This window comes from Lepidochelys kempii, chromosome 11 (assembly GCF_965140285.1).
Source record: "Lepidochelys kempii isolate rLepKem1 chromosome 11, rLepKem1.hap1, whole genome shotgun sequence".
NCBI lineage: Eukaryota > Metazoa > Chordata > Testudines > Cheloniidae > Lepidochelys > Lepidochelys kempii.
In genome coordinates, this window is record NC_136390.1 from 56673768 (window position 1) to 56699006 (window position 25239).

Genomic DNA, 25239 nt, shown 5'->3' on the forward strand with positions numbered 1-25239 from the left:
CTTATAGTAACTAGTTAAATAAATTACAAAAAGCCTTTATACTCACCACACAGATGAACTACTGTTTAAGCAGCCATAAATCCAGCTACTTGTACCCTGTTAAATCAATAACATGTGAAAATGTGCATTACTACTTTAAATTTTGTGTGTGAGTTTAAATATAAAAATATTGAACTTCACTCCAAAAAAGTTTAGAGTTAGTGTTGATGATCCACTCTTAATTTATACCTGCCTAACTGTGACACCTCATCAGACATCACCCACTGTTCTAATCCTCCTTCAATACTTATATACATCAAGGTGTATTAAAAAAGAGCAGACTTCAATCTTCATTTCCCAATCCTTATCTATCACACATTTCTATAGTGGCCCTCACTATAACCACCAAGTGCTCCTAAGAGGAACTTTACACACTCAAACAAAACACAAAAATGCAGTTGCTTATGAAGTATGATTCATCTCCTGTTTCCTTAGCTATTTATTTGTAATCAGTAAGATTCACCATCTCTTTTTCTTGATTCTGTAGAGTGTTAATGACATCGTGTCTGCTGCCAAGATGCTTGATACCACAAACTCAGAATTATGATTATGAGATAAAGTAGAACAAACAGCTCAAATACTAGAATGAGAATCTTTCGCTAAACAAGAAATATGTTTAATAATTTGCCTTTTTCGTTTTTGCTAACCATGAAAATGAACAGAAGATATTGCAGCCTAGAACACCTATTATTTCTCATGAAAGAAACAAAAGTGAAGTGTTCAGAAGTCTCAAAGCACTCTTCTAAAGAGATGGGGTGGTAATTCCAGTATCTGGGTAGTTATATTGTGCCTACCTAAATCCCTCAAACAGAATGTGGTGGTGATCTTCATTTCTTGTCCCAAACTGTTGTGTAAAGTTACTGTATTATTATTATTATTAACTGACTGCTGTGCATTCCACAGGTGGCAAAAGTGTTCCCTCCATATTCCTCGCCAACCTCACAAGCAAATTGTAAAGTAAAGTATTTGGAAGACAATAGATCCTCAGACAAGAAGATGATGACAGGGGCAGTACAAAACTAAAGTATTATTTATATAATCGTGTAATCAAGAATTCTAGTTTAAGGACTGTTACGAAAAACAACTATTGAAGATGTACTGTAGTTATACTACAAACAATAGATTTTTTTTGGCAATCAGCAATTGTTTTTGTCAAAATCCTGTCAGCAATTAATATACCTTATAAATGTGATGAAAAATTCAGTTAGTTCAAAATTAAGCCTAATCAAAAATTCAGTTAGTTCAAAATTAAGCCTAATCAAAAATTAGTTCCAAAATACCCAAGCAGCCCAAGTAAAATTTATATTCTTACCAAGCAATGTTGTGTCTGATTTAAAGAACTTCAGTTATTTTACATCTTATAAAGCAAATTCCACTCTCATGCAAGAATCAGACACAACATTGCTAATGATTAAAGCTAATCAAAAGTCAGAAGTTCTGTTTAGCAGAAAATGCCAATATTCTGGGGGCGGGAAATGGTGTTCTACTTTTTGTTCCAAAACGGAATTTCCAAAAACTTCTCACAGAAGGGAACACCTGAAAAAAAAAATCATATTGAAATAATCAAAACATTTTGTTTAAAATTTTTTTAAATGAAATTTGAGTCTGGGAGCCCAAATTTTGAGGCCCCTGGCTCAGCTGCAGCTCCCAGGGCAGAAGGCTCGCAGATGGCCTGGGAGCCTAGAAGACCTGGGAACCATGGCTGAGCCAGGAGCCTCTAGGCATGGGAGTCAAGGCTTTTGGTGCCTGGTACCATGGACTAGAAGCCTTGAGAACCACATCTCAAGCTGGGTCTCCCAGTGTTTCCACAGCTTCCAGGTTCCTGGCTCTGCAGCAGGGTGCCTCGAAGCCCTTGGATCTCCAGCCATGGGGTAGTTTTTATGTCTGGGCTGCCCCGAAGCCATGAACCCTGGAAGCCCACTAACTGAGCTAGCAGGAAGCCAGGCAGGGTTCCACTGGAGCCCGGTATGTTTTGTCAGAAGTTCAAACCAGATGCATTTCTGTGACAAACTGGCATTTCCTGATGAAAACCTGCTTTGTTGCAAAATTCCTAATGGGCTCTACTGAGGACACCCAGCCTTATACCTCCCTCTTCTACGTGCACGCTCAACATCATCACAATGAATGCAAAAGATGAGGACATTTAAGGGCAGTTTATTCAAAATGAACTCAGGTAAGTCTGAAGTGATGCTGGTGGGAAGGGGGAACAATTATAGGAGCTAACCGAGACACTGACCTCTCCCTTCCACTAAAGGCATCTACCTTCCATTCACCAAGTTTGTATGAAATCTTGGAGTCTCAGTGGACTCTTCACTAATCTCGAACACCTATGTAGAGAAATGCATTCTTCCACCTCCAGTTAAGAAACTACACTCCTCCTTTTCAAATGAGGTGGTGAGTCAAAGTGATCCATATCTTTGCCTTGAGGTGAAACTACTGCAAATCATCATGTTTGAGGCTAAAAAGTGGAAGAAACACAAACTCCAGTTGTATAGCACACAGTAGCCCATCTCCTCAACAGGAAAAACAGCTGAGAACACATTAACTGGTGGAGCTCCATACCCTCTACTAACTCCCGGTTCATTTATATTGCTCTAGATAAGGCCCTTACTAGAGCCCCATTTTGGGATAGCCTCCCTATTCAGGAAGGTCACTTAAGCACATGCTTTTCTGAATGAGGCATAAGATGGGGCGTTGCTACATTAAAGACCCAAAGCTACTGAAGTTTGGAGTGGTGAACTGCAAAATCTATTATTGGCAACTCTAAGTCAGTCTTAGGGCTTGTCTACATGGTAGACCACAGCAACCTGAGGTGTGAATCCACCGCACTCTAGCCTGCCACCGTCTAACTGTCCATGTGCTGACACGTGTTAACAGTTCATAAAAATCTTAAAGTACTCTAACAAACTCTTAATGCGTCAGCAGGGCACACACACACAGTTAGACCTCAGCAAACTAGTGTGGGGTAGATTCACACCTCAGCTTGTCGCAGTCTAATTGTTCATAAAGACAAGGCCTTAGTGTATATATATGTGCAGTACTCAGATACTATGATAATGAACACACTAAACATAACAAATACTAAAAGGCATGTGCCCCTAAACAAGTAATAATACGTAGGGATTACAGTAAAAAAGCGGTCTCTGTTTAATAATTACTGGAGTAGTTAGCTCAATACAGCTGTTTAAATGGAAACAACAATTCAGTTTCATAAAGTTAAAATTGGGTAACAACAGATATATTTACAAAAATACAGAAAGCACATATTTTCTCACCAACATACTGTTTTGACAGTGGACATGACTGTAGGTTTTTCTGTGGTTTGAAAGAGGAAACATGAAATATTTTCCATCAGATTCCTTAAAAGAAAAAATATTGCTTATTAGAAAAAAACACAGAAATGACAAAATTGAAATTAGAAAAAGATATTAATGCTACTTACATTATAAACTGTATAGGTCCATTTTGAGGATTTGATTTTAATCCAAATCAAAGTTCCTAGAAGTAAACCATATGCTTTATTTTGCTCACTTGCGTGTGATAGGAAAACCTTAATTCTAGTTGTATGTTACTGCAGGAATTGCCTATGACGTATAATAGTAATCATCAGCAGAACTTCACAAAACACAAACATTCTACTTTATCAAGCACATTTTATCAACTTATTGTTCATATCTCCAGAAGTTAGACATAGGAACATTAAAATATGTAATGCAATAGTCACGACTGCTATTCAGAATTGCATACAATAGTTAAAATCAACTATCTATACAGCACGCCAAACCAAGGGATGCTATTATTACTTGCAAAATTTATCAATACGTGCTAAAATAAAAGGTCTCAAAGAAAAATAGCATTAGCATCTGGTGGGCATCAATGTCAGTATGGGGGCTGAATACAGACAAGAGAGTGTTGAAAATACAGCAGCACAGCATACTTTCTTTGCCCTTACCACACTTTCAGTCTCACAGGAAAGGAACATAAAAAGCCCAAATTCAGGCATCAGAATTAGGAGCAGAAGACTGACTACACGAAGAAAGTATGAGCAGAAAGGAAGGAGGAAGGGGGAGGAGTAATAGCACATGCTCAAATTCACCCTTCTTGTAACTCCTTTGAACTTAATGGCATTACAGCATGGATAAATTTAGGCAAGTGTCAAAAGGGAATGAGGAGAGAGGAAAATGCAATTGAAAAAAATTGCACATAAATATACTCCAAATTGCTATTGAAGTGGGGGGAGGGGGAATATCTGACTAAATGATTAATGAAAACCTAATCTATAAAATGATGTCCGTTATATTGTAAACTAAAGAAATGCAAAGATATGATTCACCTCCTCCTAGCCTATTTCAACAAAATTAAGCCTTGGTAGTTACTCCTGGGCTCTACAGCCATGGCTCCTCCTTGTTAACTTCCTAGCAGCCAGAGAAAGTCAAATAAGGAATTCTGCAGATTCTCCAACCCCAGAGAGGAGCCAATTCTTCATTATAGATTGGGTCTCCTTGCCCAGCTCTGTCAAGGGAAAGGAGCCATTGAATCTGCACATCTGGGCACCTAGGAATTCCCCAAGCATCCATAATTAGCATAGTGGCTTTACAGTACATACATACCAACCCCCCACCAGGATAGGGTATGGACATGGGAAAGGCTATAGTCAGAACATCTGAACTCCAGCTACTCCTGTGGTTGCTGGAGATCGGTCAGCCAGGCTTAAACTGGAACAACTTTTGTTTCCTGGCTACTCCCCAGAATCTGGAGAATGCAAAAGTGGCATTTCTTTGCCCCATTATGGTCCTCAACCAAGCCTAGTGCAGCTAGAAACAAGAATCAAGACCATAGTTTGTCGCCATGCATTCCAAATGGTGTTTGAGTGGTGCCTAAAGAAAGAGTCTGCGCTTCAGCAATTCAGTAGTGAGAAGATTAACTCTTAGACAAAATGTATCCTCAGATCCTGGTCAAAGAATTAGACTTGCATACCTTTAAGTTCAGTAAGTGTTTCAGGACCTTCCTCAAAGAACTTTGCTGGGTGCCTCACAAAGTGATGATTCAATACTAACATTCTCTTCTTTGGATCCTCGGTTATCTAAAAATACAAGACAACTTGTTAAAAATCTACTTAGCATTTTGTGTGCTTTACAAGAATTACCAAGACATTAAGCCAGCAATGCAGCTTTATTTACAGTAAAAGTCAGAGGATAATATAGTTTCTAATTTCAATTCAATATCTGGAGCTAATAAAAATACTCTATTCATCTATATCCAATTACTGCTATCTGCAAATTGCAACTGCTCGAACTATACAAAAAGTTAAAACTATGTATACATAAAACCAAAAAGCTGTATTATATAAATATTGCTAAAGAGACAGACACATACACACACCATAAGGTGATATCTATGTGATAAATTGAAGACCCATGTAACAAGTTAATTTTTCATGCACCTATAACTAAGGTTAAGATTTAGTCACGGGTATTTTTAGTAAAAGCCATGGACAGGTCACAGGTAATAAACAAAAATTCACAGCTGGTGACCTGTCCATGACTTTTACTATATGAATACCATGACTAAAACTTAGCAGTTCCTGGCGCCCCGGACAACATTGCTCTGAGGGGCCTCAGGACACCACTACTGGGGGCACCCAGGGGCTGAAGGTTAGCCCCTGCACTGGCTGCGGGGGCTGACTGCCCCCAGCCACCCCTGCTCCAAGGCCCCAAGGACCACCGGTCGGGTGCTCCCCAGGGTATTCCCCAGGCTGCCCGAGCAGTGGTTAGTGTGGCAGGCCCCAGGACTGCTGCTCGGGCACTCCTCGGAGCCAGCTGTCCCAGGACCACCTGAGCAGTGTCCAGTGCAGCTGGCTATGGGGCACCTGGGGCCAGCTGCTCTGCTGGCCTTGGGATCAGCCACACTGGCCATTGCAGCTGCGACAGTCATGGAATCTCTGACTTCTGCGACCTCAGTGACAGAGTCACAGCCTTACCTATAACTGATTCACTTGCTTGTGCTCATTAATCCAACTTCCTGGGCCCAACTCATACACTTCAAATGTCTGAGTTCCTAAAATGTTCAAATGCTTCAAACCTATGCCATTTTTCTTTCTTTCTTTCTTTTTTTTTTAAATCAACCTCCCAAAGTAAGTTTCCTCCTACTTTCTGCAAATATAGCTATGCAATTTGTGAGTATTATAGCCATCCCCAATGAGTTCTGAAAATTTTTTTCCCCAATGGACCAGTCAACTTTTCTATACCCATATTAAAAAGGGTTCAACTGAACAAGCTTCAGAGACCAGTGAAGCTATCAAAGAATGACCCAACCTCTCAGCCTTATTCCCAGTTCTTCATTTTTATTGCTGTAAAATTACGCAAAGGTTCAGGAATAGGATGAAATATGGTGAAAGGTTCTTCAAATAGTTTTTCAAACAGTAACATGCAGTGGGCAACATAACATTTAAGCAGGTAGAAAAGAAAAATGAGACAGAGGGAGTAAAAAGAAGCAATAAATAGGGAGAAAGCGAAGAAAACTAGTAAACTCATCAGCTTTTCCCTTGATTTCCCCTAAGTAAGCATTCCAAATTTACATAGAGGGTTTCTGTTTTGTTGAAATAAATTTGCAAAAGGACATTAAATATGTAAGCAAATGTGTGTACCTTATCACAGTACAGCTGAGCAGATTTGTTTAGGATCACAAGATCCCAGGCCTGTTTAACTCATTCTATCTCAGTGAGAAAGTCAGGGTATTAGCCCAGCTATAATTAACTCACTGACTCAGCCAGCAGCAAAAACTGAACCATTGTCATTCTTCACAGAACCCAAAACACAAGATTCTGGAGCACGAGACATCAAAAAGCCAGCAATTTTCAACATGACATAAAATTATCAGAAAGTAATACACAGTATTTGTCCCTGACTATTACAATGGTAGCTAAAACATCACTTTGTTGGGGGAAGAAAATCCTCACCTTCCTCCCAGTATTTATGGGGCATGCAGGAAATGGGAACTACAAACCTGTTTGGTGGTTTCATCAATAACATCAAAAAATGCCCTAATGGTAGCCAAGACCAATTCTTTACACCTAGAACAAAACATAAGGAACACTATATTTAAAAATGCAACTACAAAAAAAGGTATGGGCTAGATATTTTCAGAAAATTACTCTCTGAAGTTAAATGAATTTATAAAAGGAGATGAAGGTAAGGGATGGAGAAAGATGTCATGTCAGTTACCTAACTTCTTTGTCCTATTTGCTTACCATACTATGGAGAGGTGGTCTGTTGAGGCCCAAGTTCTAGGTACTGCTGAGCTCTGTTTGAGGGAGAAAAATATATTAGCTTTTTGGGGATTCAACATTAAAACATTAGAAATTTGAAAATGTATTTGTGATTTATGTCTGAATATTTATTAAGATGGGCTTTTACAAAATTATCAGACAAGAGCTTGGTTAGCCTTAAGATAAAGCTGGAGAAAAAACCTTATCACTTCAGGAACACACTTTGAATTCTCACGGTTAGTTTTCTTTAAAAAATAAATTAAAAAAAAAATAAAAATTATCATTTTCCCTAAAGTTAAGGTTCGCTATCTTTAAAACAAACAAACAAACAAATATACATACATTTCTCAACTTATTTAAATGGATTCTATTATCCCATGTTCCCAACTATCCATCAGCCATCTGCATCCACTTCCAAAACCTGGGTAAGTAGGAGAGACTTGCAATGTAGCCTGAATGTCACCAGTTCTGGACTCTGACAGATCCAGGGTGGAACAGAGGGGGAAACAGTACCAGGTGGAACATAACAGAACCAAGACACACACACACCCCTACCTCCCACCTCTAAAGAATATTTAGCAACTGTACATTTCAACCATTTAATCTGTTAGCCTTAGAGCATCACAATTTCTGTCCTACCACTCTGGGGGGAAGAGTTGGACTTGTAAGAGCCAAGATCCCATTTAAGGCTTCACAGGTTAAAACCAATATCTTAAATTTCAATCAAAAGTGAACTGATAGCTATGGAAAATCATGGAGCACAGCTGCAATATGATATTTGAGTGAAATGCCAGATAAGTGCCTTTATGTTCTGCACCAACTGCAGTTCCCTAATAATATGAAGGTAGAGTCTCATGTAGAACATTTTATAATAGCTCAGCTTTGACATGAGAAAGGCATAGATCGCCAATGTGAAGACTGCACCCAAACTAAAATTATGCACATTTATTACCAAAAAAAGATGATACTCTTGACTACTGCTACCAGCTGGATAATCAGAATCAGGTAGGAATTCAACAAGATTCACAGGCTGCAAACCTTAAAATGAATGGCAAGCAGCTCTCAACAGACAGGGATTATTTCAAACTTTCAATGTAATCATTATAGCATGGGGCAAACAGCAACAGGGAAATAATTCACTCGTCTGGGTTGAGTTTCAAGTCACTAGCCAACACCCAAATTTCCATTTGAGCCCAGGTAAATCTCACCAGTGGGGTTGGTGGAGATAGAAATATAAATCTGGGTGTTATCAGCGTAACAAGACGCCATGTACCATTCTTCAATATACATGCTGTAAACCTCTGGTACCCCTTGCTCAAGGTATGTATACAAGACCACCACTATGGAACAGCACATGAAAACGCCTTTGTTGAAAATAACCATTGTCCAATACTACCCTTTGGTTACTCTCTTAGTTAGTAGCCAACTGAATTCTGTTACAAATCAGGTTAAAGAACAAACAAATTTCCAGTTATTAATTACTAGTGATGCAAGTTGCTTTAAATCCACTGTATCTAAGGATTATGAAGCAGAGTGGAAAAAGTAACTACAAAATGAAATTTTCTCCACCTCACCTTTGTGCTCCAAAGTGAAATTTGTATATGGCACATCTCATTATCAGATGTGTTCTTTCAAACCTAGTAATACTGCAATAAGAATTTATTATACTACGCCATACATACTGTTTTCAGACACAGGTACATACAGCCCATAAACAGTTAACATAATACCATTAGAAGACAATTAAAAAAAAAGATTTTACCACAACAAATAAGGCACTGCTATGTTGACTTAATCTGGGTAGAAAAGCGAGTCCTGAATGAACTTGGTAATCTCTGAATCCTCCCGCCACAGAAAGGGTAGTTAGATTTCTTACATCTTGGGCCTTTAAAATCCAATGATTGTTTACAGCTGTATAAAAATCTTTTAAAAAATTGAAAATAGATTAAAATTCACTTTATACAAAGAAACAGTGGAAATTTTTTCACAGCATTTAGTAAAAACAGTTTTTTCTGAGCTGTGCTGGCAGCCTACCCAGAAGTCAAGTTTCCATTCCCATTTTTGAGTCTTGTGTTAGACAACAAAACTGTACCCAATGCAGGGGTGATCAGACAAGTCAGATGCAACTGTTTTTTTACACCAGCTGAGGATGCGCTTCCAAATATTTAATCTCATGATCGATAGTGATCAATAAGGAAGGCCAAACGGAAGTATGCATTTGTGATATCAGTCAACAGTAGAGGTAGAAATTAATAGAAAGGCAGCAGTGGCAAAATCAAGGGGATAGGGATCACCCATGCTTAGCTGCCACAAAATACAAACAAAAAGATAGAACACAAAAAATTCTACATATAATATACTAATAAATAATAATAAATAATTATACACACACACAAAAATATACTACTGCACAGTTAGGATTGCCGACTTTCTAATCGCACAAAACCGAACACCCTAGCTCTGCCCCTTCCCCAAGGCCTCGCACCTTCTCGGAGGCCCTGCCCCCCGCTCACTACATTCCCCCTCCCTTGGTAGCTCACTCTTCCCCCATCCTCACTCGCTTTCATTGGGCTGGAGCAGGGAGTTGGGGTGCAGAAGGGGGTGAGGGCTCTAACTGGGTGTGTGGGCTCTGGGGTGCAGGAGGGGCTCCAGGCTGGGGCAGAGGGGTTCAAGGTGTGGAAGGGGGCTCAGGGCTGGGGCAGGGGGTTTGGGAGAGGGGTTACCTCCGGAGGCTCCCGGTCAGCGGCACAGCGAGGGAGCTAAGGCGGGCTTCCTCCCTGTCCTGGCACCGCACTACGCCCCAGAAGTGGCCAGTAGATCCTGCTACTAGGCGTAGGCAGCTCTGTGTGCTGCTCTTGCCCGCAGGCACCAACCCCATGGTTCCTGGACAATGCGAGTGTGGAGCCAGTGCTGGGGCGGGGGCAGCGCACGGAGCCCTGTGGGCACCCTGCCTAGGAGCTGGACCTGCTGGCCACTTCCAGGGTGCAGCATGGAGCCAGAACAGGTAGGGACTAGCCTGCCTTAGTTCCACAGCACCGCCAATGGGACTTTTAACAGTTGATGGTACTGACCAGAGCCAGTAGTGTCCCTTTTCGACCGGGTGTCCGGTCAAAAACCGGACACCTGGTCACCCAATGCACAGTACAGATTCATAACTTTTGAAATGTGCATTCTTATCAAGTGTAACTTCATAAAAATTAAAATACTGCAGAGTATTGATATAATGTCAATGCAGTAATTCTTTTCTCCTTTGGGCTCTGAAAATTTGTACGTTATGCTATCTACAAACATTTAATCTCAATTAGGACCAATATTTGTATTTAATATTCTCACTGCCCCATCCAAATACCTTTGACTTCACTGAGAGGGCAGGATGAAACTTGGCAAATTGCATAAAAAGTAACACAATAACTAGGTATACAGTCAGAAGAGAACGTGATTTTGAATATCAAGGTTTAACACAAGGAAGCATTCGCTCATGGGAGAAATAGGAAATCACTTTGACCTGTAATTTACAAGGTTCCAAATTACTTCTATTTTCTGTGTAAGATGCTGGAAATTAAGTGTTCCCACCACTACACCAAAGGTCAAGTTAAAAGCTGAAAGACAATATTTTGATATTTATGTGACAAACTGATGTTCTTTTAGTGTCCCAGTTCTGTCATAGGAGAAAGAGTGAAAGATTAGAGCTTCTAAGAGCATCTCTCTTTTTCCATAACAATGTGTTTTCAGGCCACTGTAATGCAACAGATTCTCACACACACACACACACACACACACACACTTAAGCATTAAGAAAGAAACATAGTGCCCAATGCAACACTTAACTGAAGTAAACTTACCAGTAAGATATTTGTCTAAAGGCATTACAGGTGCAACATGAGGTGTGGCTTGTGTAATGAGGAGGTTTATAAATTCAGGCTTAAAATTCTTTAGAGTGAGCAATGCTCTTGCAACAAGACCACCCATGGAATGACCTACTATTGCAACACTGCTTGGAGCAAATTCTTGATCCTTCAGAAAAAGAAAACAGTAATCACTCAAAGTTAGAATTTGAGAACATTCATTTAAACAAACAGATGAAACTTAAGGCTTGTCTACACTTACCAGGAGATCAACGAGCAACAATCGATCCATCGGCAGTTCATTTAGTGGATCTAGTGAAGACCCACTAAATGAACCACAGATCGCTCTCCCATCGACTCCTGTACTCTACCGGATCAAGAAGAGTAGGTGGAGTCGACAGGAGAGCGTCTCCCGTTGACATTGCGTAGTGTGGATCCCACGGTCAGTAGATCTAAGCTACTAAGCTATTCACGTAACTCAAATTGCGAAACTTAGATCGAATTTCCCCTGTAGTGTAGACAAGGCCTTAGACGTTGATCTATCATTTAGTTAAAAGTTGTGCATTTTTCCTCTTAAATTAATCATGTTGCTCAAAGAAAATAGTCAGGTTTAATAGTTTGACAAGATGTTACTAACTGACCCATATTTTAGATGCTTTGGTCTTCCAGAATCACTAAGTAAACACAGGCTCATCACAAGAAAAAGTTAGAATGTAGGAGGTGCTGTACTTCAAAAACTGTAGTTTATAGCTGATATTATAATGTTTGAGAACCTTAAGGAAGCAGACCAGCAAATAAGCTTTTAGGCTGAGGCATGTTTTCTAAATCTGTATTAAATATTTAAATAAACAGTTCTGAAAACATAAATGAGCCTACTGCATTTCTACTACAAAGTAGTTTACATATTATATGGAAATATTTTATTTAAAAAAATGAGAAAACTATCCAAGGCTTTGGGCACCCTCACCATGAGAGTAAAGACAAAATCCAAAATTTGTTTATTAAATCAAGACTAAAACAGGAGTATTTTTCTCTCATCCACATAATCTACACCACACAAATAATAGCCAATATATCTATTACAATTAAAGATTTGCATCCCACAATTTTCCACTGAACAAAAATTCCACCCCAGTTTTTAGTAGAAAAGGAAAAAAAATCTCAAAATACTATTCATGTGCATACCTCACGTCTTACCTTGTACAGCTTAAGAATTACTTTAATGCACTCATGCACAAATCTGGTTTGTCTGTGCAGACTACCACCATATAGTGCAACCAGCTCCTCATTAAAATTGACAGTGAAGAAATTGAAATGGTACTTGAAGTCAATGTCTTCTGCTTTTCTAAGTGCTATAGAGCCAAGAGAACGTACTAGGAAAAGAAATTGCACTAGTTAAATCACAGAAACACCTTTCTTCTAACTGTAGTCAACGCTACTACTCTCAGTTGGATTCTCCAATACAAACAAGTCACTATGTAGCTGGTAAAAACAAATGTTATCTTACTACCACTGGATATTCAAGTTCTTTAAACCTGACCAGTGTTCACTTGATGCAAGTCATTTGTATGCATCAAAAAGAGTGGAAAGCTTTCCTCTTTTACCAACCTATAAATATACTTCCCTTGTTTTCAGACATACATACATACACGAGAAATTAGGATGAAAAATATCAGTTAGTTGATAAGAAATCTCTTTATAATAAAAGTGCAACTTACAAACGTAGATTTTTTTGTTGTTGCATAACTGCACTCAAAAACAAAACAATGTAAAACTTTAGAGCCTACAAATTTATTCAGTCCTACTTCTTGTTCAGCCAATCGCTAAGACGAACAAGTTTGTTTACATTTACAGGTGGTAATGCTGCTAGCTTCTTATTTACAATGTCACCTGAAAGTGAGAACAGGCGATTGCATGACACTATTGTAGCTGGCGTCGCAAGATTTTTTTAATCGCTTGAAGCCCTAGTATAAAGACTACAAAGAAGAATGCTTGAGCATGGGGAAAAGTCTCTCTGGGGACAAAATGCAAGTTTCTCCTAGAGAGCAACATTTTGTGAGCTCTAGATCCTGCTTTGTCTTTAGTCACCCCTGGAAATATCCTCTCACTGTGCAGATTCAGTTATCGAACAACCTCAATGAGCCCTGTTGAAAAAGCTAAACACCACATATTCAAAGCACTGAACAGATATTAAATAATTCCCTCAGCACTCTGGTAAGATTAATATATTTTAAGATCAGAAGGGACCATAAATCATCTAATCTGACCACCTATATAATACGGGCCATAGAATTTCATCCAGTTACTCCTGTATTGAGCCCAAAACTTGTGCTTGACTAAGGCATATCTTCCAGAAAAGAATCCAGTCTTGAATTGAAGACTTCAAGAGAGGGAGCTCCACCACTTTCCTTGGTAGTTTGTTCCAATGGTTAATCAACTTTGCTGTTAACTTTGTACCTTATTTCTAATACAAATTTGTCTGGCTTTAACTTCTAGCCATTAGTCTTTGTTATGCCTCTCCCCCCTAGATTAAAGAGATCTTTAGTACCAGATATTTTCTCCCCATAAAGGTACTTACACACTTTAATCAAGTCTCTTCTTGATCTTTTTGCCTCATGATAAGGCATTTTTGCAGCTATCAAATAATTTTTGTGCCTCTTCTCTATCCCATTTTTCAGTATTCTTTTTTAAAATGGGGACACCAGAACTGGATGCAGTATTCTGTTAGCAGTCTCAGAAACGCCACAGACAGTAGTAAAATCACCTCGCTACTCCTCTGTTTAGACATCCAAGGATTGCATTAGCCCTTTTTGTCACAGCATTGCACTGGGAGCTCATGTTTGTCCACTATGATCCCTAAATCCTTTTCAGAGTCACAGCTTTCCAGGATACAGTTCCTCCATTCTGTAGGTACAACCTGCATTTTTTGTTCCTAGATATATGACCTTCAGTTTGGTTGCAATAACACACATTTTCTTTAAGTGGGCCCAGACTACCAAGTGATCCACATCACTCTATATGTTTCCCTTTGATTCCTAAATGGTCACTCTCTGTATTGCTGTGTTTTCAAAAAGACCTAATTAGTTCACAATAGAGTCTGTACTTCTTTAAACATAATTACAAGTGTCCATTTGGCATCTTGTGTGATGATTATTTCAGTAATCTTCTTTGGATATCATTGTCCTCACATGCCTTTAAATATGTTTTCTAAAACTATAAATTATGAAATGTTTTACTATGTCATTTTGACAAAAGTATGTATAATTTCAGTCAAAAGAATTAACAAAGCACCTTTGAAGGTTAAAAAAGTCAGTAATAAGTTATTCATTGGCTAAATGCATGCAAGGCTTATTTACTCAGCTAAACTAAAACTATTTTGGGGCATATACTAATTGTTTACAAAAGCACAGAGGTTTTTTTAACATCACCATTAGAATGCTGAATAATTCTGTTTCAAAGCACTTTCTTAAAACAAGTAATGATCTATGAAGAATGACTGTCTTCAGAATAACACTCATTATGCTATATTTAATTAGTTAATGGTTGCACAGCACTTTCAAAAACGTAAACACTACTTAATTACAAAGTACTCTCATATCTTCATTTTCCTCTACAAATATACAACTATTACTTCCAATCTCTGAATGGAATGAAGTACAGCAGGAGATAATGAGTTTATACCAAATGTAGAAACAGGCTACATTAAGACTTGGAACAACATGCCAGGGTGGAGCCACTTGCCCCTCAGGTAACTAGCAGCAAATCCAAAACCGCCTATGTAGATGGGAGGAGGAGTTGAAGCTTATTTTTAAGGTATCTAAAACTAGATTTCATATCAAAGACCTCAGAATTCTCCAGTAGCTAGTGAGTTTTACCCCTTCTTCTAATTCAGTTGTGCTTTTATTCAATATGACTGTTCTAAAATATCGTTCAAGTCGAAAATCAATCAGATTTTTGCAGGTCAGTCAGGTTGCCAATAATGGTGTAATACAATAGACCTGGTCTGAGTAGCAGACTGTGGATTTTTCCTGCCTACGTTAGTGAAATTTAGAGGAATTACAGAATGATCCCTGTGGGAATCATACAGAGGTGCTGGGTTCCTGAAGCACAAGTACCTTTTAGGATGTATCCACAATAGTGAAAATACAACCCCAAACTCACCACTGGAGCCCACGAGTGGTAACAACAGTAAAGCTATGATTTTAGGGGCATTTTCATCACTGTGTGCCTGGGCTGGTCTGAACTTATTTACATAAGAGCTTCCACCAGAGGGCAACAGTAGTGATTTATATGGGTCCTATTTTTGCCAGTACAGAAAGGGTCGCACTGACCCTAGTCTCAAACGAGGATGCTTTCCTACTTTCCTTGGGTAGAGGACAAACAACACTTTGTGGTCAGGTGAAAGAAATGTAATAACGTAATTAAGTTATCTTAATTTAAGAGAACTAACCTCACATAGAACTGTGTAAAAATTTTTAGTTAAATCATTGGACAGACAATGTACATGCGTCTTAAAAACAGTGATTGATTCAACACAGCATTATTTCAGTTTTAAGTGAAATCAATTTGATTTCAATGGACATACACTGGGGTAAAACTGGTAAAGCTGTGGGGAATCAGTCCCAGAATTAAATCTATAATCTTAATAGGTTAAATAATAATACATTCCATTGAGTCAAATTATTTAAAGCTATGCTATTTCTTTGTTTTACTATATATTTATTTATGAAGTGTTAACAGGTTTACAAATCCTTGCCATGTAAATATCAGAAACAAAAAAATAATCGTAGCTTTTGTTGAGACATTATACAGGAATATAGTCATCAGCTCTCTATTGATTACAGTGTTACCATATTACAAACTGCATACATAAAACACCTTTGATGTCATTTCTAGTTATTTTATTATATTGAGTGAAATGTCTGATTACACATTTTTAAACAGACTACATACGTCTATAAAGAGTTAATATTAAAGGACAGGTGTGCTTTTTTTTTTTCGGGCAGGTGAATGTACTTTGTCTAAGTATTGAATAAAAGGTACCGGTAATCAAATTCTTAAGTAACTTTTTTGTCCTCTGTGTATTTCGCTGGGTATGTAATTGGTATGGTAATTTTTCCCATAAAACCAACCTCCTGTATTTTTTTATATCATTCCTCTACAGTTGGACTATTTTTCTTTTTGCAATGAGAGGCTATCAGTAGCTGAGCAAATATGTCTACGCCTTTATGGACTTCGAAATCTGTGAAGTCTCATTCCAGGTAAACATCTTCGACAGGGTTCTCCGGTGGTGAATATCAGCATAGCTTCACTGACTTCAACTGAGACACCTCAATTTACACCAGCTGAAAATATGGCCCCTTATCTCCTGGACACTGTACATAAGGAAATTCTTCATTATTTATACTTAAAGTAGTAGCAATGAGGCATTTTGATATCATTCCTGTAACAGCTTTGACCTGTCTTAGTAATATTCCAGAGACTTAACTCTTCCTGCCTTTAACTAAAACAGATAACTCTGTTTGTACAACTTTCAAAATTCACTTTACTATAGCCATACCTTGTTTATAACTCCCAGCATTCCCAGGAAGGAAGAGAACTGGAATCCCTGTCAATATCAGATTTTTGTTTTCTTCAGCGTAATTCCCTTCCCCATAGAGATAGAGCTCATAGGCTGGAAAACGTCTGGATATTTTCTTAGGTAGTTTTATTTTCTGTGACAACAAATACATATGGTTAAACATACAGTATCTGACTAAAATTAATGGATCTTTAGCAGCTCCTAAGAATTGAAGATACTGGACTCCTAAAATGCAAATAAACAATAATTACAAAAGAAGCAATTTGCATCATTACAGACAAAAAAAGAGAATTTAGCCTCAATGATGCTTATGCAAATTTACGAAAGGGAAGACTGCTATGGAAATCATTTTTTTTCTTATAATCTATAAGTGAAGGAAATACATAAAGGTTTTCTTTTTTTTCCGGAGACCTATTCTTTATGATGTAAGTCCTAAATTGATTAAAGTTACAATTAAATTTCTAAAAGTAGTACAGAGAAAGAGTATTAGCTGGAGAGACCACAGGTTTTTGTGACAAGGATTTCCACAAAGTTGTTTTTCCTTTGAGATGTAGAAATCCGGATGGATCTTTATTTTGTGTACAGATATTTCTTCCCTTTCACTTTGGTGTAGTTTTATAGTTCTGAAAGATGCTAACTGCAGGTCACTCGGAGCTTGATTTAAAGCTTACTGAAGTCGATGGGAGTTTATTGACGTTCGTGCAATTTGGATTAGGATCTTATTATCCAGCTACTGTTGCCTGTTGTTGGCTTCAGCTTTTGTGATTGGTTATATGTAGCAAAAATAATAAATAAAACTACTGATTTTTTGTTTTATCTTAATAACTTTCTGTAGGTTCTTACAGCAAAATCCATTTAAGTGGTGCATTTTGTACACCGTCAAAATATAAAGAAAGCAATATCTAATACATAAGCTGCAATACATTGCTGTACACACAGTATGACTTTTTGCTTGCTACAATATATGCACTTGCTCTTCTGAAGCTAAAACAGCAAACGGAAGCTAATGTATTTCACCCTTCCAGGCAATTGTTAGTCAAGACGGCGAGCTTCTGTATTACAGAAAATGCAATTTAGGAGGTTATCTTTGACTCCTTCTGGGATTCTTCCTCCGTCACAACATTTAAAAAAATCCCTCCTTCCTTTTTTTCCCAATAGTCAAATCACTTGTCTTGATTATTGCAACATCTGCTTTTCTGGTCTTCTGTATATTAACGTTTCCTTCCTCCAGTCTGACCAAAGTAATCTTGCCAAAATCATCCTCCTTACCTGTCATTTTGACCACAACATCCCCTCTATAAGGCTATGTCTACACTACAGCTTATGTTGGCATAATTTGTGTCACTCAGGAGTGCAAATAAATTGGCATGAACAGTGCTATGCTGGCAGGAGAGCTTCTCCCACCGACACAACTTCTGCCACTCATGGGGGCTGGAGTAGTTAAGCTAACAGAAGAGCTCTTTCCTGTCGGCTTAGAGTGGCTACATTAGAGAGCTTACAGTGGTGCAGCTGCACCGCTGTAAACTCTCTAAGGTACGTCTTCACTAACCAATGCTAAAGCACTCCCGCCACCTTCTAGAGACTGGTAAATCTGGCTGGATTTGGGGAGTTTGTAGTCGCCTACCTTGATGATATGGCCATATTCTCAAATTCATGGGCAGAACACCTGGAACACCTCCAAGCTGTCTTCCAGCGCATAAGGGAGGCAGGATTAACCATTAAGGCCAAAAAATGTCAAATAGGCCTAAACAGGGTAACGTACCTTGAACACCAGGTGGGTCAAGGAACGATCAATCCTCTACAGGCTAAAGTAAATGCTATCCAAAATTGGCTTGTCCTTAAGTCAAAGAAGCAGGTCCAATCTTTCTTGGACTTGGCTGGGTATTACAGACAATTTGTACACACAACAGCCAAATTGCCACCCAACTGAATGACGTAACCAGGAAAAAACAGCCAAATGCAGTTCAGTGGACTGAGAAGTGTAAGAGAGCCTTTAACCGGCTTAAGGCGGCCCTTACGTCTGACCCTGTTCTCAGAGCCCCGGACTTCGACCAACCTTTCATTGTAACCACAGATGTGTCCGAACATGGTGTAGGAGCAGTTTTAATGCAGGAAGGACCAGATCAACAATTCCATCCTGTCGTGTTTCTCAGCAAAAAACCTTCTAAAAGGGAAAGCTACTGGTCAGTCTCAGAAAAAGAATGTTATACCATTGTGTATGTTCTGGAGAAGCCCATACCAGGCGGCGTATCCACCTGCAAACTGATCATGCTGCACTGAAGTGGCTTCACACAGTCAAAAAGACTAAGAAAAAACTTCTTCGGTGAGCCAACACCATCTGTGATTTGGGGGTCATGTGATAAATAAAGGGGGGGAAGCTCCCTTATGGACACCCAGCCAGCCAGTAGCTATAAAATCCCTTTAGTAGCTGTTTTCTAATTGCTCTATCTGTAACGGGTTAAAAAATCTCGCTGCTATGCATAGGTAAAAGGAAGTGAGTGGGCACCTGACCAAAAGAGCCAATCGGAAGGCTAGAACTTTTTAAAATTGAAACAAAGACTTCCCTTCTGACTGTCTGTCGTTCTCCGGTGAAAGGTAAACCGGGCTGTAAGAAGTTTCGGGCCAGGTATGAAAAAATCATCAGAATCATATCTAGAAATTACTTATTTACAACCCCAGATATGTATGTAGATCAGGAAATGTCTAGGAAGACATGATTAGGTTTATCCCTTTTATTTCTTTATGGCTTGTAGACTTCTTTGTGCTAACCCCAGGTGCTTTTGTTTTGCTTGTAACCTTTAAACTGGACCTCAAGAAACTATTTTTGATGCTTAATTATTGTAGTTGCTCTTTTTAAATCTAGCAATAGCCTAAGTTCCCAGATGTATTTTCTTCCTTTTGTTTTTTAATAAAATGTACCTTTTTAAAGAACAGAATTGGATTTTTGTGTCCTAAGAGGTTTGTGCACATGTTGTTTAATTAGCTGGTGGCAACAGAGGATTTCCTTTGTTCTTCTCTCTCAGCTCTTCCCCAGAGGGGGTGTGTGTGTGTGTGAAAGGGCTTGAGGGTACCCCACAGGAAGAAATTCTCAAGTGTGCCTTCCTGGATTCTCAAAGGGGTTTTGCACTTGGCTGGTGGCAGCATCTACCTATCCAAGATCAGAGAAAACATCTTCTGTATTTTCCACAGTATGCATCCAATGAAGTGAGCTGTAGCTCACGAAAGCTTATGCTCAAATAACTTGGTTAGTCTCTAAGGTGCCACAAGTACTCCTTTTCTTTTTGCGAATACAGACTAACACGGCTGTTACTCTGAAACCAGAGAAAAGCTGTAACCTTGGAAGCTTAAAATAAGCCTGGTGTGGCCAGTATTAATTTTTTAGAATCCTTGCAGATTCAAAGTGCCAGAGTGGGGAATCAACCTCGACAACCCGTGAGAAGTGAGTAAGGGGAAAGGAGAGGAAAAAACAAGTTAACATAACCAGAAAGATACGTTTGAGACTTATTGAGTAACTGAAAGAAACGACTGTTGCACTGTCCTTCAACATCCTTCCCTCCTGCTTTTTTGGTCCACTTCTGACACCCCTTCTAACCCATAACTCATATTAATCAAAAAAACAAATGAAATAGCCCCACCCCGAACTAAGTTTAGACCCCAAACAGGGAGAAACAGAGACTTCCTGAAGCCTACTAGGGATTTTGCTATTGATTTTAGTAAAAGGCACTCAGATACTTTGATGACTGGTAGCAGTATAAAACTCTAAATAGATAGTTTTAGGACAGAGGTGGGCAAACTACGGCCCACGGACCACATCTGGCCCGTTGGACCCTCCTGCCTGGCCCCTGAGCTCCTGGCCCAGGAGGCTTGCCCCCACAGCCCCTCCCTTGCTGTTCCTCAGCGCGCCATGCTGCCGGTGTAGTGTATTAAACTGCTCCACATAGGAACGTGCTACTGGTAGCAGTCACGGAGAGCAATTTACTACACAACACCAGTGCTCTGGACGGCTGGGCAATGCTCTGGGTGGCGCGGCTGTAGCGCCGACAGCCACCAGTGCTCTGTGCTGCGTGGTAAGGAGGCAGGGAGCAGGAGGGGCTGGATAGAGGGCAGGGGAGTTTGGCATGGTGGTTGGGGGAGCAGGAATGTGGATGGGGTCAGAGCATCAGAGGGCGGGGAATGGGGGGGTTGAATGGGGGCAGGGATCCTGGGGGGGGCAATCAGGAAGGAGGTAGGGTTGGGTGGACCGGTGGGAGGCAGTCAGGGGCAGGAGTTCTGGGGGCAGTCAGGGGACAAGGAGCGGGGGAGGGGATGGGGGGGTAGATGGTGCAGGGGTCCGGGGGGGGCATCAGGGGGCAAGAAGCAAGGGGGGGCGGATAGGGGGCGGGGGCACAGCTTCCCCTAACCGGCCCTCCATACAATTTCCAAAACCCGATGTGGCCCTCAGACCAAAAAGTTTGCCAGCCCCTGTTTTAGGACCTTCACATTTTGTCATGTTAAATTTAGGTTGTAAAGTGCCTCAGGCTAGGTACCATGTCATTATTTGTTTTTGTGAGGTGTATAGCATATTTTTGGGTGTTTGAAAATAAGAAAGCCAATTAATAGTGAATTTCCCTTTTGTGATGTGGATACTTGCCACTTAAAGTCAGGCTAGGTAGCTCGGACATATACCAAATTCTTGTGTAACAACTTTGCGTCACTGCCAGCCTTAGCTACATTTAGACAGGCACTTTAAAGATAAACGGCAGATGGATTTTGTTCTGTGCATGTACAGCGCCTGAGAGCTACAGTAATATAAACAATAAATAATACAATACAATACCTAAGCCATCCAGTCTACCTCATTTTCTTTCCACAAACGTCCCCCTCTCCTCCACAAAACAACAAAAGCCAGATACTTGGAGACATATCATTCTGTGATGTTGTTCCTCTAGCTATGACTTCAGGCATATTGCGAGGGAAGTGTGGGGAAGCTTGTACTATCACTGCTTGTTGTACCACTGTACTGTAGATTGACACTTCAGTCTGCACCTTTCACCACCACAAAACCTGCTTATAAGACAGATAATGAGAATTTAAGTGCTGACAATCAATGAACAGAACAGTCATGCTGGTGGGTGTTAATTTTAGACAACTTCCAGTCCTATAATCAAAACAGAGATTTTGCCAATTACTTGTAAATTGGTAGTACTATGTAGATTGAAGCTGAAGTAGGTTTTAGCCATCGGTAGTTCTGAATACTATATTTATAAAGATCCTAATCACTTACATGATTTTATTTAGTGAAGGGATCACTTAAGCAAGTTAGCCCATGTATTTACATTAAGTAAGCTTTCTCTTGTGCTTTTCTTTTCTAAAGTGATAGTCCCCAAGTTAGTAGATCCTAAAATTTACTTGCTGCTTTGTTACCTGTTCAGAACATGTGATGCAATATTTTGTTTAAAGAAAAATGCTTTTCTCCTCCACAAACAATGCCCCCAGTTTTCATCTCATACCCACCGAACAAATAACTGACCACTTGCTGGAAAAGTGATTTTCACTACAGTATATATAGGATGCTTAAATATCATTTTATTACAGTGACTTTTTTCTAAAAGTTATTTGTGTTGGGAGACATTTCATTAAAAAAATTAGAAACACTCCATCATTATACACACTGCAACCACTGACAAGTCATTCAGCAGATCAACAACAGGATTTAGGCTAGTCCCTGCCTAAGATAAGTTCATGAAGGATGTGGTTAGATAAAACATCCTTTAAGTACAAGACATAAACTATGTCTACACCAGCAGTTTTGTCAATATAACTTATGTTGCTCAGAGATGTGAAAAAACTCCCTCCCGAGCAACAAATTACACCAACAGAAGTGCCGATGTGGACAGCACTATGTTGACGGGAGACATTCTCCCACCAACATAGCTACCACCTCTCGTTGGGGGTGGTTTAATTATGTTGACAGAAGAGCTCTCTCCCGTTGGCATACGCAGCTACACAGGTACAGCTGCGCTGCTGTAAGCTCTCTAGTGTAGACATGGCCATAGTTGTTTTGAAGAGGGAATATTTTTACAGAAACACAATACCAGTACAGAACGTGTGCGCATACACACCAGCTTTCTCCTCCACAGCATGGCTTCTCCTGTTACTAGATTCTGCAATTAAGTCATAATCCTGTGATTGAAAAATGTTTGTCATCCTAAAGGATAATTTGCAAAGCAAATTCAAAGGAAAACAGCTGTCTTCGTTTGCATCTCACCGCACTCCCATATATTCATGTCATTAAATTAATCCCATTTGATATTAGTCTTTGATCTTCCAGTTTGTGTGCACAGGCAGTTCAGGCATCGCCACATTGATCAGTTTGTATTGGGCTCTCTGGGAAAGTCCTCCTGGGGTTCCAGATCTATTTCAGCGCATCCGGCTGCATGTAGTCTTTCATTCCATAACCTCAGTCATGTTAGGGAAAAGTTAGCATATGTGCATGTGTGACTTCATTTTGGTTTGGGGCCCACCATTGTCTAAAAGCAAACATCATGCACCAGGAGGAGTGTTCCTTAGATACTGCATTCCTGTGAAACCCCTCCCCCCTTTGTTTCCAGCCTGTCTCGACTCCCGGTTTCTGTTCTTGGTCTGTTCCTAACTCCCTGCCTCCTGGCCTTGATGCGAGCCTCCCATCCTGATAAGAAAGGCTACTGGTACATTGCTTTAGGACCATGTTGTGTAGTTGAAGTAATGGTTTAGCACGGGGGATGCACTTAGCAGGGATAGGTGGTAGATAAAGGAAGGGTTTGTCTATTGGCTAAGGTTTCCGATTCATGAGGGCAACATGCTTTGCTAAAAGGTATATAATCTCTGTATAATCTGCATTCGGGGTCCCCTCCTGATTAGCAGGGGGGCACCACGCTCGAGCGTAATAAACTTAGTATCTTGGGGAACTCTGCAGTTGTGGACTTTGTTCGTGTGCCTCAGCCTAGACTCGAACTGTGCGTGACCTGTGAGGTATAATTCGCAGCAGTTTGTGTGCGTGACCTGTGAGGTATAATTCCTAACAGTCATGCCTTGCCAACTATCATATCCAAAAGCACAACACTGGTTATAAAACTCTTTCGTAATACAAGGCATTGGATTATTCCTCTGTGATCATATAATGAATGCCTTGAGTTTCATCTGCCATGATCTTTCCCTTTGACTTGTTACCTTCCTCCTGATATCAGGTAGTGCAATGGCAGCCAGTAAGTACAGGCTATCCTTTGGTGTTGGCTTTAAACATCCTGTTATTCCATGACAACTGTCGTCTAGCCTGGACGGATCGTTCCAACACTGGACACGCATACTGTATGGAGTAGCACAATGTGATAGCAGTGGTTTGGAAAGTAACTGGATTGGCTCCCCACTTTGAGGTGACCAACTTTTAGAGGATGTTGTTACAGGTGCTAATTTTCCCTGCTTTGAAGGAAATTGTCTGGTCCAATGTTGTTGGATCATATTAAAGAAGTTCTGTATTAAAATCACAAATGAGTTTGATTCCCCATAGTTTAAATTCCAGGGTATTACTAATTAAGAGGTCTCTTGGTTTGTGGTACTGTTTCTCTCCCTCTATGTGTTAAACTTGCAAGCTGCTAATTGCGTTAGTACATTCTAAGACAGAGTCTGTTCTCAAAGCAATTCTTTGTAATAACAACTACTCACACAGAGAGAGACTCAAAACAATACTCCGTAACAACAGGTTTCAGAGTAACAGCCGTGTTAGTCTGTATTCGCAAAAAGAAAAGGAGTACTTGTGGCACCTTAGAGACTAACCAATTTATTTGAGCATAAGCTTTCGTGAGCTACAGCTCACTTCATCGGATGCATACTGTGGAAAATACAGAAGATTTTTTATACACACAAACCATGAAAAAATGGGTGTTTATCACTACAAAAGGTTTTCTCTCCCCCCACCCTACTCTCCTGCTGGTAATAGCTTATCTAAAGTGATCACTCTCCTTACAATGTGTATGATAATCAAGGTGGGCCATTTCCAGCACAAATCCAGGGTTTAACAAGAACGTCTGAGGAACAGGTGGGGGGGAGGTGAGGGGGGGTTGTAGATTGTAGGTTGTAGATCCTTGATAATGCGTTGGAGGGGTTTTAGTTGGGGGCTGAAGGTGATGGCTAGTGGCATTCTGTTATTTTCTTTGTTAGGCCTGTCCTCTAGTAGGTGACTTCTGGGAACTCTTCTGGCTCCATCAATCTGTTTCTTCACTTCCGCAGGTGAGTATTGTAGTTGAAAGAATGCTTGATAGAGATCTTGTAGGTGTTTGTCTGAGGGGTTGGAGCAAATGCGGTTGTATCGCAGAGCTTGGCTGTAGATAATGGATCGTGTGGTGTGGTCAGGGTGAAAGCTGGAGGCATGTAGGTAGGAATAGCGGTCAGTAGGTTTCCGGTATAGGGTGGTGTTTATGTGACCATCGTTTATTAGCACTGTAGTGTCCAGGAAGTGGATCTCTTGTGTGGACTGGACCAGGCTGAGGTCT

At 39.9% G+C, this 25239-nt stretch overlaps 1 protein-coding gene across 9 annotated transcripts in view; it reads right to left on the bottom strand.

Moving 5' to 3' along the window:
- The window catches only part of PGAP1 (post-GPI attachment to proteins inositol deacylase 1), a 79689-nt gene that overhangs the window by 47800 nt on the left and 6650 nt on the right, over positions 1-25239 (bottom strand). For 8 of the 9 annotated variants that reach the window (XR_012154346.2, XR_012154345.2, XM_078848005.1 and 5 more), the window contains exons 2-11: positions 16712-16865; positions 12337-12524; positions 11149-11320; positions 9069-9229; positions 7289-7341; positions 7045-7111; positions 5017-5122; positions 3482-3537; positions 3315-3398; positions 47-96 (exon numbers count right to left, since the gene is read on the bottom strand). Coding sequence is in view for 7 of the 9 variants with exons in the window: in XM_078848005.1 (XP_078704131.1) it covers positions 47-96; positions 3315-3398; positions 3482-3537; positions 5017-5122; positions 7045-7111; positions 7289-7341; positions 9069-9229; positions 11149-11320; positions 12337-12524; positions 16712-16865 (1091 nt within the window). In the remaining 2 variants the exon portion in view is untranslated. The remainder of the gene's footprint in view (positions 1-46; positions 97-3314; positions 3399-3481; positions 3538-5016; positions 5123-7044; positions 7112-7288; positions 7342-9068; positions 9230-11148; positions 11321-12336; positions 12525-16711; positions 16866-25239) is intronic. The other variant, XM_073306278.2, reaches the window with a different exon arrangement.